A 20,964-nucleotide genomic window follows, 5' to 3' on the forward strand; every position below is an offset into this window, starting at 1 on the left:
CGTTTGCCGAAATTTCAATGTAACAAAGTTTTATAGACAACCAGGCACGATATTTGGTTGTAGAAGTAGATTTTTAGGAGATGGAAGCGGCGAAACGGGGTCTCACTAAAACATGAATGGTAACACAGGCCGCCCAGTGCCGCAGATGCAGCGAGCTATGGAGTCGGTGAGGGAGCTCGTTGCCTACAAACTGCGTACGGCACCAGCGCCCCCTGATGCCGTTGCTTTGCCCTTCGTTTGAGTTCACTCATGCTTGGTGGGTTCCAGCATTCCAGAAAGTGCGCAGCAAAGCATTTGTGGTTCTTTATAAGCCTCGCGTGTGCATTTTTTCCCCGCCCGCGTCGACGACTGCATGCCGGCGGTGGCTTCTGCAAACAGTGCACGCCGGGCGCGGCAGCGCGAGGAGCCTGACGACTGTCACATATGGGGAGACGTGCACCCTATGGCAGGAGCTTCGAAGCACTCAGGGATGCCGGCTGTCCCCATTACAGGCTACCGCGGAGGATATTTGATGGGCGCTTTCTGATGGGCGCATTCTCACGTGATTTGCGAATCTTTAGCTAAAGTCCCAAGTTAAAAAATGAGAGCAATGCCTATGTCGTGCCCTCCTCCCCTACATGCTTCTGAGCTAGCCCGCCAGCCAAGCGCCGCGCACTACACAATGGTCGTGCCGTCCGGCGCTATTTACCGCCCAACAGCCCGGAAGCTTGCGCGCACGAGATGAGGCCAACATGGTCGAGCAAACTGAGAGAGGAAAAGGCGAGTGTGAAACTGCGAAGGCCAAGCGAAACGAACCATAGTTCAAGGCGGAGTTAAAGAAACAGCGTTCGAGTACATTGTGGAGACAACCTTTGAACGGTCCCGTGCCATCGCTATTGCGTCAAAGTGCTCAACATGTAGCTGTTTTCTTTCCCCACAAGATCCAGACAAAGTGAAATAAACAAGATGATTCAAACTTCGCGACTAAACCGTGTTGTGGTGAAAATTATAGCGCGGTCTCGCTACAGTGACGGTGGCCAGCGATTGACCAAAATTGCCGGTGCCGATGCAAACGTGTCTCCACCCTTGTGGCGGACGCACGTGAACTGAGGTACTCGACCAAAGAAAACAGTGGATTGGCAACGCGGCTAGTACACTCTAACGCGGCTTTAAAAGACACTAATAAGCAGAGAGAGAGGGAGCCCGAACATTGTGAAAGGAACAAACTTGGATCTATTGTGCTGGGAAAGCGGGTGTTTGGTCATTGCCGTGGTGTTGCGTCGGATGAGTTTTCGCTTTCGCCAACGGCTGGACGGGCGCTTCAAATTCACAGTCCACCTGCCCCCTGAACTTTGACTTCTCATGGTTGGCGTGTTGGCGTAATGCTGCCGCGTAGGCCGTCGAAGGTGAACTCCCGCTCACGAGTACCCACCTGCTTGCGTCTGTTCAGCAAGTGGTCTCGCCTTCATGTGGACCTTCGCAGATCAGGCAGCCTCAAACGGGGGTTAAGAATCAAGAAGGTCGTGACGAGGCGGCGAAGCGGTGAAAGAGATGGGAAGAACGCCGGTTTATCCACGCCATGGTCCGTCGTATGAAACAGACCACCTTAATGTCTCCCAGCAATGCAGAAATTAACCAATGACCCTGCCACGAAATTAGGCTAAAACTGTGAATAAGCTGTGCCATCTCTCAGTGGTTCGTGTACTAACACAGTGGTGTTGCTACAGTCACTGGGAAATTTCTCGTGTTGAAGAGCACCATTAAACACTGTCCAGATCAAAACATTGGTGCATTGGTCGGGCCTGACTTGTCAAGTTCTAGACCAACGATTTGTCGAGCTTCAACCACCGAGATACATAACAAAATCCACTGCCACATGGTTCCACTGGTCCCGTGCCCCACAAGCTTTCACTAGGTATCACCAGCGATGGCTCACTGCACAATTTCAACTGCCAGCCTAACACCATTTCACATTGAAGAAGAGTGCAGTGAAGTTTGAAAGGCGCAATCTTTCTAATAGAACAAAGCTGCACTGTCCCTTTAATGAAAGGCCCTTCTGAGCATAACCCTCACTGAAAGGCCGTCACTGGCTGCCTGGTGCAGTTCTCAAGCATTATGCCACCAAGAGTGGGCAGACTGTGTTGAAACAGGGCGAGGGCAACGTGTGTGAGGAGCAATGATTGCCCACAACAAAAAAACTGCCGAACTGGCCAGAGAAGGAGTGAACATTGGAAGGAGGGAACAGCAGAAAAATCAATACGTCCCTTCGGCATCAGCATTGTCCTGTCGACTAGAAATTACCTAGCTAGTACTTCCACCTGATGCGCTTAAATTAAACAGAGACAGAAAGGGAGTGACATCCACCGCAATTCGCCACTGTAAAAGCTACTACATTCGATTTCTGTGCCCCGAGAGACAGAAATGTGAATGTTTCACCCCATGTGGACACTATTCTAAAGAAGTGCACCGGCCACAGCGTGAAAAATAAAAAAAGGAAGGGGTAAAGCGGAAGAGAGTCTCTTGACACGTGCTCTTGGGTAGGCCTCAACTTGCACGGCTGTCTGTTCCATGATTTGCTAAAAGTACGGCCGACGCAGTACCACCAGAGGAGCCCTTCTTGACGTCCTAGCATTGCGCATATGCACCCAGACTGATATGGTTGGAGATGAAACCAGCATCAAGCTTCCCAGCCACCACCACCTTTCTACCTCCTCCCCAAAACAGCCCCTTTGAAATGCAGTAATACTCACGGGTGGCAGGGTGACCCCTTCCACATTCGCCCCACAACAACGGTTGGAAGAGGCGACCACCGGGTGGAGTGAGGAGGGATGCTCACCTTGGGAGCCCGGTAATGCGGGGAAGTCCTCGTTGTGGATGTGGAACTCGTTGGAGTCGTTGTTGGGCTGCTTCACCATGCCGACTGGGGGAGGAGAGGGAGGCAGGGAGGGGAGGAACGTCACAAGCCAAGCACTCCATGTGGCAAGGCAGTAGAAGAATCGAGCACTGGGATGCTCGTGAACTTAATGTGCAGGTAGCACGTTTCACTTTGGTGACTTATGAGAGAGTTCTGGCAGAGCGGAGAACCGGTCCCGGTACGATACCCAGTACACCAGCGCATGTGCACAAACAGTTTTTTTTTTTTTTTGCCTCTGTGCACGCGCAGTAGTGCTGGTCGCCTACCCGGTACCCTACCAGAACTGGTTCTCCGCTCTGCTATAACTCTCTATTGATAGTGCCTCTCAGGGACTCTTGATTAACTGCCAACCTCATGGGCGCATATAAATGTACTCGCAATGTAATAACACCGTACTAACAACATACTCGCGCATTGACGTTAAGTGTGTGTAGAAGTTCGTGCTGCCACACACTATGCCGAAGAGGGCAAGAAACTGCATAGCAGCCGCCATAACCACAATGGCCGTCATACAGTTTAGGCCTAATGCCACTGGACCGGTTTCAACCAAAGCTCGCGTTTACCCTTTTTGACCATTACACTGCTTCTGCACAAAGATTAATCAGACCAGGACTGGTTCTTTTTTACACGACAACCCATTTGCAACCTGTGAAGACGCGAGTAGGGAATATACTGAGACCCGTTCTTGCTGTCAACTCTGCCGGCCAGCCAGCTGCCTGTTCGGACCTGCCGGTGATACCAGTTTCCGCGAGCGGTGCACTGGTGCAGTGCATGGACATCTGGTTTACACAGAGTTGGGTGCCACAAGTGCGTAGTACGCATTCACCGTACGCCAAATCACACCAATTTTACGCGGGCTTATGCCGGGCTACGTCGATGCGGTACATTTATATTACACATCCATTAGGTTGGCCCTTAAGGATGGCACCTTGGCTAGACTGGTCGTAAAGCCGAGGGTGGACATTTAGTAGGGCCATGGAATGGCAGCGAGAAAACAGCAGCTACCGACCTCTCTTCCATAATAATATGGCTACTACCCAATTCTGAAACAGCCTCATATAACATGCATCTTGTTCTCACAAAAAAAAAAAAAAAAAAAAAAAAAAAAAAAAAAAAAAAAAGAGCGCATTAGAAGATTCAGCACTAGTATCTCTCTTTGTGGTAGCTGAAAGTTGCAGGATTCTATACGGTGCTCAATCATATCTGGTGCTGGTCATAGAATGTGCGTTTTGCCTTTGTTTAGTGACTGAGCTCCAGCATGTGTAATGGCGAATTCCATTGGGCGAACAGGAGCAAGTGGAGCGAGCAGCCAGAGCAGCACACAGGAGTAACGGGGACGTGTGCTTTCGTTCCGCGAATGAAACATTCGCGCTGCTCCGGGAGCAGTGAAAAGAGGGGGAGGGCGAGATGTCAAGAGTCATGTGACCAAACGTTTCGCGCGCTCGCGTCCCGGAGCACTTCGCGCGCTCGCGATGTCCGCACGCAGTTATTCCTCGCCAGTTTTGCCAGATACGTGCCGGTGGTTTTGTGTCTGCCTTCCGCATGGCGACGAATGAAGAAGCCGAGCGGATGTTCATGTTCATGATAAAGGGGTTACCACCGTGTCTCCCAAAAATTAGCTGCGAACGATAACAGCGTCCACCGTCTTTTCCAGATACGACTCTACCTTCGGTCGCTGCTCCGCCGGGGTGAACAGGTGCTCGAACATAAACTCATGCAATGCCAAATCGTCGTCGTCGTCGCTGCTGCTGCTGTCCGATGATGAGCTTGAGCTAGAATCTGTTGTGCTTTCATCACTTCAAAGTAGCAGCAATTCCTTGTCCAGACGGCCGCGCTTAGCTGCTGCCGCACGCACTGCGCGACTACCGCGGCTGCTGGATTCCGCCATTTTTCCTCCGCCACCCGGGGATAAAACCAGAAGTGACGCAAAAGAGGTCATGTGACTTCCTCGGCGTTCCCTGTTACTCCGCCGCTGGCGACGGAGCACCGAGAACTCTCTTGGCTGCTCTCGGAGCCAAAAAAGTGCTCCTCATCGACCAATGAAACACAACGCCCCTGCTCCTGCCCGACCACTGGAAGACGCCAGAACTCGCGAGAGCACTTTTGGTGTAGTTAGCAGTGCTCTTGTTCGCCCAATGGAAAGCGCTATAAGAAATGTAAAGCCAGCATTAAAAAAAAAAAAAAAAGCAGCTAGATTTGCCTTGTACAAGGAACTGCACCCAAGATACGCACAATTTTTTTAGGAAAAAAAAAAAATCACTTAACCTTCAAGCATTCACTACCATAAAAAACATTTAAGCGTTCTCGTAGCAGAACTTGTAACGAAAGAAGACCAGCGTCTGGCTTCCGATGTGGTGATCGAGTCGGTTAGTGAGGCAGTGAGCACCGTGATCCTCCTCTTTCTCTTCCCCTACTGTCGCCCCCTGCCTGCGGTTCTTTATTTCTCAACACACTCCCGCCGCCGCCAAGTTGGTTGGGAGCTAGCTGGCAGCAGCACGGGAAGTGGAGAAGTCCGGGCCTCATTACGACCTGTTGTTCGACTTCCGGCGGTGCATAATTCCACATTAGCAATGCTTGTAGGCTGGCTGGCTGATCCAGTGGAGCATTTGGCTGGGTGTCTCGATGCCGTCGATCTCGGTACATGTCTATAGCCAGCATCACGGGCAACGAGCGCTTGCTGGGTTGCTGGATCAAAGTGACTTAGGGGCTAAAAGTGAATATCGCGAATGTTCCTATGGTAACCCGGGAAGAGAAACCATGCTCCAGGTTTTCGACCAGAAGGCAGCCGCCGGGATCGAATGCGAACAGCTGATGCGGTTGGTCAAATTGGCAGAGATCATGCGGCGAGTGTAGTGGCGTTGTCGTGGCGTCCACGTCTGATACGGCTTCCGTGGCGGGATCGGTGTGTTCGATCGGCGTATCCGTTATCTCCGCGAACAATAGGACTTCGCTCTCGCCGTACCCAACAAGGTACAAACGCTTGTCCCGAATCGAGTTGCGCTTGCTGAAGAAGGGGTCGTCACCATACAAGCATTTGTTCTGCTTTGCCACGAGGATGCCTCCCCACCGGGCTAGCACGAGTGTGGGCGAAGCTCGCTTCCGGCGTCGAAGCTTGCTAACAGAGCGTTGGAGGAGCATGCGCTTCGTTATTCCCTGAAGCGAGTCCATCTCATGCACGAACCACGTTTTCGTTGCTGGACCCAATGAAAATATCTTCGACTCGGAACCGGGTTGCTGAACTGCTTTCGAAGCGAGAGGTGCAACAGGGTCGCAACAGGGACGCTCGGACGTCTCCAAAACAAGAGTCGCATCATCGACGCTATGGCCGTGGCATGACGGGTCAGACGACTCCCGAGCGGTAGTCAAGTCGTCGATGCGAGGGTTGCGGAAAGGCTGTAGTGAGGTCTCTGACGTGAGAGCTGTGTCGGCGATGCCAGCGCTGCGGCAAGGCCGGTCAGACATTTCGGAAACGATATTCGCGACAGCGACGGCGAGGTCTACGCAGGGTCTCTGAGATTTCTCCACAACGGCAATCGCGGCAACACCAGGGTTGGGTGGTCGCTGGAGCCGCTCTCCAGTGCGGAGCCCCTCGGGGTCTTGCTTGGCGTCCTGAAAGGCTGCAGCGCCTCCGTCGTCATTGTTCTGTTCTTATACCGCCGCACCAATCATTTCCCGAACGGGTGGCACGTCACCCCGGACCATTGTCCGCTGGGCCTCCTTGGGGATCGAGTAAATAATCGAGGTTGCGGTGCAGGTAGAAAACAGGGCTGCCTGAGGTTGAAGGACGGGGCTTGCGGAAGAGTCATGGCTCGCGGAGAAGCGTACGCGTGTTCTCAGAGCGCAGATACGCTCCTCATAATCGATCGCTTCCAAAACATCAGCATCGAATCCTTCATCCTTCAGGTTCTCCTGAACTTGAGCGTCGAGTTGGTGAAGGCTCACCTGGTCATGCGAAATGAGGTCGAGGACATTTTGTCTATCAAGGGCCGTTGCTGCCTGGCTCCGCAGCAAGGCGTCGAGGACTGTCCTGGTCCCGGAGATGGTCGCTCGCAGGACATCTCGGCGAATACGAAGAGCGTCCATGGCACCAGTCGATGAAGCAAGACGCTGGGGTTGCGAATAACAAGGGAACAAGGGCGGGCTTGGGCACGAGCCGAAAGGGGCGGCGGCCGAGGGCAAGTCTTCCAGGATAAAGCAGTACGAAGGTATCCAAGCCTCGCGTGCCTCGGAGCCGCTGCGCCGTCGAACGTAGATTCGCTCGTGCGCCGGTTCCCGGGTTTCACGGCACCAGAAAATGTGTAACAAAAGAAGACCAGCGTCTGGCTTCCGATGTGGTGATCGAGTCGATTAGCGAGGCAGTGAGCGCCCTGATCCTCCTCTTTCTCTTCCCCTACTGTCGCCCCCTGCCTGCGCTTCTTTATTTCTCAACAGAACTCTGATCAAAGCAGCCATTGAGTAACATACTACTCAATCAAAACGAAAAGAGTATTAGCACATTTCAAAATAGCTGTCTCATTTTCTTCAGAAAAACAGTTGTCCCTCTGGCGTTCTTCTCATTCTTGCATCTGGGTGCTCACGCAAATATGCGGCTGCAGTAAAACCTCATGACAAGTGACAAGGGGCCTGGGAAACCATCTCTTGTAACCAGTCTCATGTATGCGAAGTTGCTAACACGACGAACATAGAAAAGCTAACCAAACCATCTAACCAAAACTAACCAAACCAAACCTATTGCCATGTGTCTCTTTCAACAGTGTCTCCAGTAGAGAGGTTTTACTGCACTTTCAAAGATGCACTCGGCATCGTGCATAAAAGAACACACAGCTGCTCAATGTGTGGCCATGGTGCTGACTATGCTTCCGTCTAATTAAGCTTACATCACTTTCCGCCAGTCCACGAGAACTTTGAAGAGAATGAAGAGAAAATGCAAGTTGGTTTTATTCGAAAGATTTCGTGTTTTATAGTGCCCCCAGCGCTTGTCCGGATACAAACGGTGCTTTATTCACTGAGAAAGTAAACAATTTAGGTTAAAATTTTGATTCTCCTGCTCAATCGTGCGTTTTCGTAGTCCCAAGTGACATCACTGGAGCCGACCGCTCTGCAGCCTAGAGTACCTTCATTCACGCATCCGCCGTACAGGGTAGAGACACGTATACGCTGGCGCCGCCATTTCATTGTGTCAAAACCGCGCTAAAATTATCGCCGCAACGCGGTTTACTGAAGAAGTTTGAATCATATTGTCTGTTTTGCGTTGCTAGGTCTCGTGGGAAACGAAAAGAATAACGCGTTGAGCCCGTTGGCCCAATTGCGGCGGCACGGGACCGTTCAAAGGTTGTCTCCACCCTGTATGTACAGCGGTGTTGGTTTGTTCCCGCGTTTCTTTACGTTCCGTAACCTAGATGGCGCCACCATACCGTGGCAAGCGTTTGGTTTGTTTTTGCCCGCATTTAAACCTGGCTTGTTTTTGTTCTGGGAGAAAATATTCGTTCCCTGAAACAGTGCTCGCTCGACAAATGGGGTCACGTAAGACATCGTTGCTTGCGCCAATCGGCCAGTGTTGTCTGAGACAACCCCAAGCCCCGTAGTGCTGTGCAGCTAAACAAGCATGCTGTGCGCAGTACGAACAGCAGAACGCATCAGTACTTCTATGTTTACATGTGCTTTCGTAACTTCCACTGTTTGTCCCATCATTCTTATTGCTTTGTAAAGAATGTGCCCTAAATTTAAGCGCAAATCGCTCGTTCGTCTAGTTTGTAAGTTCTACCTAATTTGCGTCTGCTTCTGCCAGCCTCCGCCAATCGCAGAGCTTAGCTCATGTGACGACATAGGTTCTGTTGCGGGAAATGAGCTGGTGGGTCGCATGACCGTTCCCGTTTTTCCTAATTATGTAGCTTATTTGAGCGAAGTTTACGTTAAAAGTGGTGTCAGTATGATTCTAACGAGACAATGTTTTGAATGAACCAAACTTGTGTTTTCTCTTCATGGCTCCTTTAATGCCTTGCAACGACACTGCATGAGTAGCTCGCACTTCTCCCACAGGAACCCTTACTTAGCGACAGATGATGTGTAAACCACAGCACGGCCAAGCAGTGTCACAGTGAGCAGTTGCTGAAGCAATTTTTTCGCATCTTGGCCACCTCACCGTGGAAATAAAACACTGCAGCAGTACTCACAGAGCTTGCCGTAGGCTGCCCTCCCCGCCATGGGGTTGCTGTTCAGCGACTGCCCAGTGCCTTCCTGGGAACCCCGGTTCGTCAACGAGGGGAACTCGGACAGGTCCAGGGCTGCAACGTTCAAGAGGGGCTCGCGTCACTTCAGGCACAATGCCCACCAAACAGTAGGAGTGTTGCTTGACAAATTCAACTCCCATGATGACATGCAGGAGCAAAAGAGCACTACTTGTGCACGGGACCGTAGTAGTAGTGTACGCGTGACGCCACTTTTGACACACTTTTGTGCACTTTTGTGACCCCCTCCCTTCCTCTTGCGGCTTTTGACTCTTTCCATACCCCACAAACTACACACCATCAAAAAATTCAACGATTTCAGGACCTTTCGCAACACTCTAAGACACCTGGCACCATCTGCTGCAATGTACATGCGTAGTACAGGTGTTCCCTGTGATGTCCCTTCTGTTGCAAATTTAAGAATCCATGTCCGATAAATGGAGCACCAAAAATGCGTGGTGCTGCAAGCATGATTCCAAACACGGATTCTGTCACAAATTAAAAACAATGTCAGGAATTAGAATGAGCAACAGGGAAAACTTCACATAGGGGAGGGCAGGCAATTACCCCTTTAGGAACAGTGTTGCATAGCTTGGACACTTCAATTTTTCATGGAGCCTTTTTATTTCAGAAGCTTTGAGTACATTAGAATGCTGATGTTTGTATAAGCCTCCACCATTACTTCTTTTCTATAGTTACTGAACCATGACCAAAAATAAAATTTCTCTTCTGCCCATGGCCACTCAAATCGTGCGAGTAATTGTCAAGCAATGCAACTTCCCCATGGCCCCACATTAGAAGAAAAGAGCAGGGCTGACGAAGTGAGCCACATTGCTATAAACAACCATAACTACACAGTGCGGTGCGACTACGCCTGGCTGCTAATCTGAACTCCATGGCCGCTGAAACCGTTGCTGCCTGTTTACTCGCACAAAACTGTTACTAAACAGTCCCCGTGAGGAGCTCAAACGCCGTTTTACATGCAAGAATTCCCTTTCGAGTCCCCCGCAACTGGCTGCAAATCATTCCCAAAATGACACCTCTTTGTGCACACCCGTTCACAATCCCTGCTTCGTACTTTGCACCAATAAGCCAACACTGTGCTCTCTTTCCAATAAACTCTGTGTCACCCGTATTAGCTTCCCTGCTCATTCACCACGTAGAACAGTCAGTGTAGATGATTTTCCAAAGAACTAAGCGGCATTCTCAAGTGCAATGCATCCTCCAAAGCAGAGCAATGCACATACCGGGGTTGGAGTTGAACAGCTGGCTCTGCAGGCTGTTGCCCATGAGCGACTGGGAGGAGGGGAAGCCTCTGGAGGAGCCGTGCGCTGACGAGGGCATGCCGAACGAGGACAGGCTGCCCGCACCTCCGGATGCCGGCACACTGTTCCTAATCGTGGTTGGGGGGAGAGGGAGGGAGAGAGAGAGGGGGGGGAGAGGAGAAGGAGGACACCGTGAGGTGGTGGCAAAAGGAGAGAGAGAGAGAGAGAGAGAGAGAGAGAGAGAGAGAGAGAGAGAGAGAGAGAGAGAGAGAGAGAGAGAGAGAGAGAGAGAGAGAGAGAGAGAGAGAGAGAGAGAGAGAGAGAGAGAGAGCAGATGCTATTTAACGATTTCACTTCCCTGCTGTGTGCAGGAGACGAGCACACAGTCAGCCGTACTAGTGTTTCAGACACACCAACTGCCATCTATCTCTCCACTGGATGCAAGGTGCTAAAGTTCTTAAGAAGCAGCACCAAGCAGTTTAAAGGGGTCCTGATGACACAATACAACACTGTTTAATTTGAAAGGTCTAGGCTCTAGTACCTCACTCAACTCCGTTCCAGCAATGAAATATGTCATTTTTTTTTATCATGAAAGGCAAGATGTATTGAAAAGCTTTCAAATTTTCCACAACAGTGATGTGACATGGACAGGAGTGGTGCCGTATGGGCCAGCAGTAATTATATCAGCATGTGAACTGCACATTAGTATCTAAACGATGCAATAAAACAGATCTACAGCCACCACTACAATCACACACTGATTTGTCTTAGCAATGGGCCAGCTTGTTGGTGGCCAATTGCACAAACAAGGTCCTCTCACCACTGCTTCATACGTTTTATTTAATACTGGCACTATTTGTTCGAAGTTTGCGATAAAATTTGTACCGCTGCTATCAGGATACTGGCACTATTTGTTCGAAGTTTGCGATAAAATTTGTACCGCTGCTATCAGGACAATGAACCAAGCTTGTATCCTATCTTCATGGCCTCTTTAAGAAAATAACATAGCTTCAATTGTACAAACAACAAATTTTGGATCAACAAGAATGCTTAGCGTTTTCCTCATTGAACTAAGAACACTGCAGGTTTCATTTGCACACTTTCCTTTTTCCTTCCATTACTTCCTACTACTCAAAAAAGGTAAGAGGCAACTAGATAGAATGAACTGTTGAGAATCTCAAGGAAAGCATGCGAGGGCAACTTATTTCTCACCTCCATAATGAACTCTGGTCGGTGTACCTGCAAACGGAGGAGGAAAAAAGGAAATACCGCAATCAGACACTTTTTTGGCACGTTTTTTGAGACTCCACAGTAACGCCACAAAAGAAAGTTGGAATGAACAAAGAAGCAGCCATTCCAAAGCTCCAACGAAGCAAAAAATATTCGCATTCAGCAAATTTTCACAGCACTTCTTGGCAAATTGCAAACACCGGTGCTTCAGTCAAGAAAAAAAAATTATCTAAAAAAACTGAACAAAGCACAAAGAAATATTTTTTCCATGTTCAAGATACACATTTGTGCAAGATACACACTTTCACTGGTTCATCGTTGTGTTGTCTGTCACTAAACATGGCTTCTTTTACAGTAGCCGACTGTTTTTTTTTTCGGACTCCGAAAATTCGGACTTGCTGGATATTCCGGACTTTCCCGAGGAACCGCCAGTTGTCCCATATGAGTAATGACTAATGAATTTTTCGGACTGCTCTTCTATTTGGACTACTTTTTGTTCCCCTCCAGGTCCAAAAAATCGGCTGGCTACTGTATTGCAGAAGCATTAGACGGCCCACTCAGTGAAAATGCTGATCTGTCACAGAACTCTGTAGCGGCTCCTAAAAATCCCCACCAGCTGCAGCAAGCAACGAGTGTCTCTTGTTAAAACCAGTTTGGTTTCATAACGTGGCGTGGCAATCTTCGCATACTGTCCCACTACCGCTGTTCCCTCGCCCCGCCGAGCAGCAGTCACTAACAAGCCAAGGCGTTCTTCGTGGCGCAAAGTGTCCCGTGGCATTTAATTGGACCTGGATGCTTTTGCATTCCACACTTACGTGCCCTTAGAGTTTCTTTTTCCAAACTAAGTGCTGCCCAAATCGCTACATATCTTTCTGCACAGCCTGCGCCCCCATTTCCTTACAGAGTTCATACTGCTCAAATCATTACCCCCCCCCAATTTTCTTCAGAAAGAAAAAAAAAAAAAGGGAAAAGAAAAGGAAGAAGGAGTAGAAGTGGTAATCATCTGCAGAAGGTTAAATCAACAAACCATAAATAAATGTCAACATAGCAACAAACTTGTTGGTATCCATCCTTACCCTGTTCGGGGTGGTGCTCCGAGCCCGACTAACCGGTTGATGTCGGGACCCACTTGCCTCTGGCCAGGAAGTGCTCGCGAGCCTATCGTCAACATCGTCCGGCTGAAACGACGGGCATAGGACACAGGATGAGTCAAGACAACACGAGACCGTTACGAAGATGGCGCACAACAGCAGGTCTGCGGAAACCTTCGTTCTCACTACACAACAACGGCCACCGAAACAAAGAAAACACAGTGGCAATCTGTTTCCTCCAACTCAGTGAGGACTTTGTTGGCACGCCTTCAGAAACAAACTGGTGTGTCATTTTTATCTCTCTTCAGTCCCCTGGGAATAAAGGGAACATGGTGCAATTACCTCACCTTGTTAGAACAAAACACAATTTTGGTTCATTCAAAAGACTGCCTCATTAGAATAACACTGACACCAGTTTGAATGCAAACTTCCCTAAATAAGCTATATAAATAGGGTAAAAGAGAATTGCCATGCGACCCACCAGATCATTTCCCACGCGTTCTTAGAATCTGCGACGTATTATGGACAGCTGTGCAATTATTGGCTAGGGCTGGCAAAACCAAACAAGTGTGGCAGGGCTTGTGACATTGCACTGAATTTCACTGCACATTCATTTTACGGCAGTAAGAATGGTGGGGTGACCACCGAAAGTTACGAGAATACATGCAAACATTGAAGTACTACCAGTGCGTACTGCTGGGAATACTGCACGCACTGTGCTTGTCATAGCTGTACAGCTGTTTGGTTCTTTGGGTTGTCCCACATGACACTGGCCAATCGGGGTAAGCAATGATCCTGTTTGTCAAGCATACCCAATGTTGCACAATCTTACTACCGACCGCAACAAAAACAAGCCAGGCGGTCAGAAATAAAGCAAAGGCAGATGCGACCTCTTAGCGGTATTGTGGTGCAATCTGTGAACGGACACGGCAAACAAAAAGACATTTCCCCGTCTGCAGCAGTTCTTTAGCATTTTCCGTGACACCCTGAAATGTGTGATGTAGCGAGAGAATTAAATTAAAATTTCGGTTTAACTCTTCTAGTACGGTGCCATAGGCCATCGGATGCCGGAGTTCCGATGATTTCAAACATCCCGCGCCGATGATTTCAAACATCCCGTGAAAGCTAAAAACGGCGCCTGGTGGACAACTAACGCCATCTGGCGAATTTATTGACAACTCCTTTATCGATTTTATTATGTTTTGTTGATATTTCGTGTGCAGAGACTACGCCAAGAGTGAAATTTGAACCTGCGATAGTGGCGAGTGGTGTGAAAATGGCGTCCATCGGACACGGAGTTCCGATGATTTCAAACATCCCGCGAAAGCTAAAAACGTCTCCTGTCGGACAACTAACGCCATCTGGCGTATTTATTGACAACTCATTTTTAGATTTTATTATGTTTTGTTGATATTTCGTGTGCAGAGATCGCGCCAAGAGTGAAATTTTAACACGCGGTAGTGGCGAGTCGTGTGAAAACGGCGTCCCGCTGTATTTATAAACAAAACAGGCTTCCTATCTGACGACTGCGGCTTTACATTGATGTGTAGGGTTTGGACAATGTATGGTAGGGATATTTTGCCAAATGTGCCGCGTCATATCGCGTTATCACCTTCATGATAGCCTGGCACTCGTGTCAGATTACCGCTACGGAGCGATGCGCGACACTTCTCAAGAGCGCTGGATTTTTTTTCTGGTTTTTTACCACTAAAGTGAAAAGGATTTTGTGTCCGAACACACTCAAATGGCTTCAAGGAGTGGCACAGCCGTCAGTTCCGCTAGGTGGACGGGCCCACAAAAATACAAAACTTGGTGTACAGCGTTGATATATATATTGAATCATAGCCAAGAAATGTAGGAACAATTTGCATATCTTAGAATTCCTAAAATATTTTTTAGGCTCATTACAACTGCCATATACGTTGTGTGTATACTTTTTTTGTGCATCTTTTTCTGATTATTTGACTAATAAACTGCAAGTAATTGTACCTTTCACAAAACTGCTGGTATGTGTTTCTAAGAGCAATCTATAAGCTACAATTACATGCATAGCAATGCTAAATGTGTCCACTAGCTCAAGAGAAAAAATAGTTTTGTGGAAGCATTCAAAATCGGCCGTTTTTCCACCGTAACGAAAGAGTTAAAATGTTTGATTTGCCGGCGAATAAAGCATCGGTTTCTTCCAGACAAGTGCTGGGGCACTACGAAACGCAAAATTTTGAGAATAAAAAAAAAAAACTTGTATTTTGTTTGCATGGCCACCTCAAAAGCTTTGAGAAACAGTGATACGTATTTATTGCGAAATAGCCAAAGACACTGCATCCCTCTGCCTGACAGTTCACTAGAGCAAGTGCTGCTTGTATAGAAGCGGTCCAAAACCCCTTCAGCTGACTTGACACAAAGCGGGGCCTACAAGACACCCCAGAAATCTGTCTTGCACACAACTTTTTGCAGCGGGTGGCACAACATGCCATTTCTAGAGGGCCACCTTGCCTGTGTGAGCTTCTCTTTATTGCCCTCTCCAGCTCGTGTCTCCAAGTACACTTGGCTGATTGATTGTGGGGTTTAACGCACCGACGCAACGCAGGCGATGAGGCGTGCCGTTGTGCAGGGCTCCGGATTAATTTTGACCACCTGGGGATCTTTATCGTGCGCCGAAATCTCGTACAGACGGGCGCTTTTGCTGCTTGCCTCCGTCAGAAAAGCGGCCGCCGCGGCCGGGAATCAAACCCCTGACCTCGTGCCCAGCAGCGTAATGCCTTAGCCACTGAGCCACCGTGTTGATAAGTACACTTGGCTAAAAGAGGCATCAAAGCAAGTGAAGCCACGGTTATCTGCTTCAACTGAAGAGGGTGACACCCCTTGTCGAAATTTTCTAGACCATTCCCAAGCATTCTTGACCACAAAGCATTCAAAGAATAAGCGTCACCTTTAAATGTAAAAAAAAAAAAAAAAAAGAAATTATCACAGTAAGAAAGAAAGGTGTTTTCTCTTGCTTTCCGGCATAAAAAGTTTCAGCCTCGCTTGGGACGTAAGCTTATACATTGGATTTTTTGCAGCCTGCGTGTTTCCGGCTTGGCCTAGAAAATTTTCACGAAGACTGTACCAGTTGGCACTGTTGCGGCAGAAAGAGAAAAGACAAGCCGTCAGCATGGCACCAGTCAATGCAGACACACCAGGGCAGACACACTGACAGCTGAAAGACACGAGGTTTGCATGTTCAACAATACAAAAAGCCCTCGCTATTTCTGGACCCCTATGCCTGCACATTTGTTTTCTTTTAACCAGGGCTGTACTGCAATAGGGTTCTTCGCTCTGGTGATTAAAGCAAGCACCCCCTGCCTCCACCTTTTCAAGCAGGCCTTCCTGTGCACTGAGGCCATTGTGTGAGGAGGCCAAAGAAACAAAACGCTTGATGCGCTAAGCACACAAAGCCCGCAAGAAGAACCCGGTGCACCTTTCTGCCGCACCCTCCACATTCGCTCTTTTAACCTTCTCTCCGGCACCCCGTCCCGCCCTTGTGCACCTCTAAGACCACAGTGGGGCTGTTCAACTCACAATCTCAGGCTCACTGCAGATAGACCCATGCTGTAGAAATGTACGTAAAGAACGAACGCTGGGTTTGTTCCCAAGGAGTGTGCAGCCAGTCTGAAAACTTAAATGGAACAGCCCAGTAGTACCGTATTTTCGCGCGTATAACCCACACCAATAATGCGAAAATTTCAGTGGCAAAGTAGGGGTGCAGATAATACGCGGGGCTTTCCCTTTAGTGCAGCTTCACAGCACTGCGCGTTGTGCCCTGAAGATGACCTTGTGTACAACAGTGAGGGCTGCGGCTCAAATGATAGCTCTTACGAGAGCAGTGGCACTGAGTGAATTGTGACTTTCGCCTTGCACTAAGTGTGTTCTACATACTAAATATACGCTTTTTACATGTACGTAGTATGTCATGTGTCGCTTGAGCAGTACCTTTGGTGCAGCCTTTCCTGTATCAAATGTGCGGGCAATACGAGAGGATTTTTTTTCCCTTTCCGGCAGGCCGAGAGTGTGGTTGCGGATTATATGCAGGGGTGGGCTATACGCGCGAAAATACGGTATACACCACTCGTGTGCCTTGCGCTGGTGGGTAGTGTTCAGACAAGCGAGACCAGTGACGGCATAGAAGAGAAGCGTTTGAACGAAGAAGTGAAGCATCATGCCCTCGCACAAGGGAGCAGTTTTTCTTGATGTTGGTCTGTGAGTCCTCGATGACAATACGTAAAGGGGCCCGAAGACAAAATACCACTTTGCTCAGGATGAAGCAACTGGCCTTCGGTAACTCAATCGGTTCCATCACAGCCGAAAAAGATATTTTAACAGCGGAGCTGTTTAGCGAATCGCAATTTCTCGTGTGCGCAGTTAAAAACACCAAGCCATTGCCAAGTGTGCGCATGTGAGCTTGGGCCTCGCGGCAACCGCTGGGCAGTTAACAAAATAAAACAAAAAAAGGCCTAGCACTCGTGTGTGCAGACCTTGTGACGACCACCAGGCGTCCCCTGCACACATTTGTCAAGCCAAGCTTACCACCTAGAGAGATTGGCTAGGATTGCACCCCCCCCCCCCCCCCCCCCCCCGCCCAAGTTACCTACAGCATTTGCAGTAATTATTCAGCACTTGCTTGGAATGAGAAAGATACGTCAGCGTGCGCCCCTCCGAGGTGATGTCCAATGATTATCACTTAAAAAAAGAAAAGGAAGCTCCTACTTATAGCAACAATGATGGAGTAAATAAAGGTCACTGTGGCAGCGAGTAAGAAGCAAATCGGCTGCAATCGTGGACCTAAACTTTAAGTTATCATCGTGAAGGTTGCGCACAGCTTCGCTACCTTCATGTGTTGCGCATTACTGTGAGCTGCCTTCAATTTTTCTTTTAGGGCTGAGAAAGTGCAGGGAATATTGGAAAGCTTTCAAATTCCGTGCCTATAGTGACGTGTTATGGGCGGAAGTGATCTCATACGGGCCATGAGTGAACCGCAGTCATCAGTATGTTCACCACATGTTTGCACTCTAATAAAGTGATCAAGCAAAACCAGAAGCATCCCTACACTCGCCCTGCTGTGTTTCTGGTGGCGGCTTAGGTCAGTGGATGCCAATCGCACAAGCAAGATACCGTGAAACCACAGTGGAGAAGTGGCTGGGCAGTTGCCACTCCTTCACATGTTTTCTTGAACATCCCCATAGTTTGTTCAAAGTTTGCAACAATATAGGCGTCACTGTTACTGGGACAATGTGGTCCCTTTAACGAACCAAACTTTTTACTTTAACGGGCACAAGCGCTGCCGTGCCAGGTGCCAGATCTGAGAGCTCACCTGTTGGGCGAGGCCTGCTGCTGCGGGGGCGGCAGGGAGGCCGCCGGGGGGAAGCCCGAGAGGCTCGTCGGAGGGGGCCTGGCAACCGAAGGGGGGAACTGGGAGAGGGCTCCTCCCCCGAGGGGCCCCCGCAGGCCCAGGTCCCCTCCGAAGGAGGAGGAGGAGGAGGAGGCCTTGTCCATGCCAAAGAGGTCCGGGAAGGGACCCCCCCGAGAGCTGCCCCCCGCCAGCACCCCGGGCTGCTGGGGGGGAGGGGGCTGCTGGGATACCGACGGGAAGAAGGGGACTGCACAGAGTAGGGGGAGGGGGACAGTTAGAGGAAATGTCGACAGCCCCTACAAAATGTGGCTAGTCTGCCATCCGAGCCCTTCGGCAGGGCCATTTTTCATGATAAAAGCTGCAGGCAGGCAGCACACCAGTCGCCTGCAGCGCACTCTCGGTGTACAGACCATTTTTAGATGCGACTGCATCTCATTCACTCACCTTGTCCCTGCATCCGGCGGCATCGTCGGCGTCCGCCCCTCCCCCATTCTCCTCGCCGCACGAGCTGCACTCTCCTGCCGCTCACCCCTCTACTCTCCGATAGCGAACACTCTCTCGCGAGGGGCATTGGATTGGATTCGAATGGATTGGCTTGGCTTGGATTGGATTAAAGTGGATTGTGTTGTGTCATAGCCGCGGCAGACACACTGGCGCCGGCGCGTCCCCTCACCGTTATGCGCGCTATAAACCGCGGTGCCTGCGCTGCTCCGCTCCATCGTTCCAGTGCCGTTCCTCCGGTGTCCAACGCTGCAACGTGAACCCCCTATGCGTCGCATCTACACAGGGGTTCCCGCGAGGGGAGGTGGAAGTTTTGCTACTGAGATAATTTTCCAGCTACTAAACTGTTGTTCTGATTAGCTTTCCAGCCATTATTATTTCTTTGCATCCTTTTCAAGCATGAGCAACTTTAGCTTCAGAACTGTAAACAGTATGGTGCACACCTCTAATCGGCAGATCACCACAGAGTGCAGGCAACCACAGGTAAAAGCGGCGTGCAAGCAGACAACGCTAACTTTTGACTTTTACATTGCTAAAAAAAACTATTCATGCAAGAAAAAGTGAGTGAATGAATAATTTTGATGTAAGAAGTTAATAGAACGACGGTTTAGTTCTTAAAAATGCCTCAATGGCAAATGCAGCGAGTGCATTGAGAGAACGCTGCGGTTGACCGGTGTACTGTTTTTCATGGGTTTTCAGCACTTCAACAACACACAGTTCTAATGCAAAAGTGGCCAGGATGGTAGACGAGCCCAATTTTTAGGGACTACACCAACACACTTCACTGGGACACAGAAGACAGCTGCTACATAGCCAGCCCCCACGAGTGCTTAAAAATTGCAACCAGATGATGTGTTCTCAGACAGGGCTAAAGAAGCGAGGGAGCCATTTGAACATAGTAGCACTAGAATAACACAAAAACTGCTGCGCTACTGCACAAAATGACATATATATATGAGCAGTTTTAATAAGAATGAAGGCAAGAACTGTCACCTCATTTTTGGACTATAGGTGTTTTCGGAAATCGAAAAGTCGTCTAGTGCTCGCACATACATGCACGTGAAAGAAAAGGCAGTGGCATCTTCTTGTTAGTAGGCTAAAATCTGAAACCTCTCGTAAGCAAAGGTAATTCATAACACAAAGCAGCAGACACCTCGTCAATGCCGTACCTTCCCTGTCCTGAAGTGACTATTTTCTTATAATACAGGCACGGCAGAACCAAGTTCTCCTGAATATTCGAATTTCCTCCCCACCTACATCTGCTTCAGTTTCGCTAGCGAATTTCCGCAACATCACACACACACACAACCAGCTACAGCTGCGAACGAGGCATCTTCCCTCTATGATGTGCAGCGTGCCTGCTGGCAACAAAAGAAAACTACCCTTCAGGGGATTGGCCAAACGACGCCATCATGACAGTCACACAACCAGCCCCATTTGATGATAAAAGTCCTTCTCCTAATTGTTTTTACACAAATTTTTCAACACTCACTAGAGACTTGGTCTCACCAAACTTTATTTTTTGGCTCCCATTGAGTTTTCTGCCCAATCACCGGAAAGATTATGTGGCCTCATAAGAGTGCCCAATTTGTGAGAAATACTCAAGAGCTTTTGCATTGCAGCGCTCTTGCAAAGCATTTTTTTCTTTCGAGTTCAGCCCAATCATGCCCTCAACGTTCACGAAGCTGGCTTTCCCTCACTGCACAGCTTCTTGCAGTGAAGCACGCTCTACAGGCCTCAACGTGAATTGTTTTTTACGGATGTGTCAGCAAAAAACCCAAGAAATGTAACTGGGTCACGCAATCTTGGAGTCACCACTGCAAGGGATAAATGATATGGGCATCATGAACATCATTATCAAAAATATTGTGGGACGTTTTATTTTCTCCTCGCTTCTATTTTTGCGAGCATAAGAATGAAATAAAGTGACACGGATGCCAAAACTGACCAGGGTGCCAGAGAAAGATGCAGTCAACACCCGAAAACAATGCATTTCATCTTGAGAATTCAACAATGTATTATGTAACTTTTAAAATTGAACTAAGGTGTCGAAACAACACTAATGAAAGCAAAGAGATGAATGTTTTCAGATTTAGCTGAACTGTGCTTCTTCGCAAGAAAATATAGCGATAAACAGTGCACCTCTCACACTGCTTACATATTTCATACGTGATTATTAATATGTGAACACAAGCACACCTTGCTCTAGGCATCACACACACAATCGGACAGAGTAGCCGCAAATATCAAGCAGAAAAAAAAAAAAAAAAAAGGCAGCAAATGCTGCTGCTTAAATAGTGTTGCTCTCTCGCCACATTTGTATTTGACACATTTGAAGTTATTTGAGCAACAACACAATAGAGTTCACTGC

General features: G+C 48.8%; 1 protein-coding gene across 3 annotated transcripts in view; it reads right to left on the reverse strand.

The window, feature by feature from the left end:
• The window catches only part of LOC144141266 (CCR4-NOT transcription complex subunit 2-like), a 61,149-nt gene that overhangs the window by 27,156 nt on the left and 13,029 nt on the right, over nt 1-20,964 (reverse strand). For 2 of the 3 annotated variants that reach the window (XM_077672839.1, XM_077672841.1), the window contains exons 3-8: nt 18,054-18,339; nt 12,692-12,793; nt 11,598-11,624; nt 10,368-10,513; nt 9,067-9,177; nt 2,816-2,899 (exon numbers count right to left, since the gene is read on the reverse strand). In XM_077672839.1, coding sequence (XP_077528965.1) covers nt 2,816-2,899; nt 9,067-9,177; nt 10,368-10,513; nt 11,598-11,624; nt 12,692-12,793; nt 18,054-18,339 — 756 coding nt within the window. The remainder of the gene's footprint in view (nt 1-2,815; nt 2,900-9,066; nt 9,178-10,367; nt 10,514-11,597; nt 11,625-12,691; nt 12,794-18,053; nt 18,340-20,964) is intronic. The other variant, XM_077672840.1, reaches the window with a different exon arrangement.

Source organism: Haemaphysalis longicornis, unplaced genomic scaffold (assembly GCF_048455015.1).
Source record: "Haemaphysalis longicornis isolate Haplotype H1 unplaced genomic scaffold, Haemaphysalis longicornis Haplotype H1 scaffold_6, whole genome shotgun sequence".
Lineage (NCBI taxonomy): Eukaryota > Metazoa > Arthropoda > Arachnida > Ixodida > Ixodidae > Haemaphysalis > Haemaphysalis longicornis.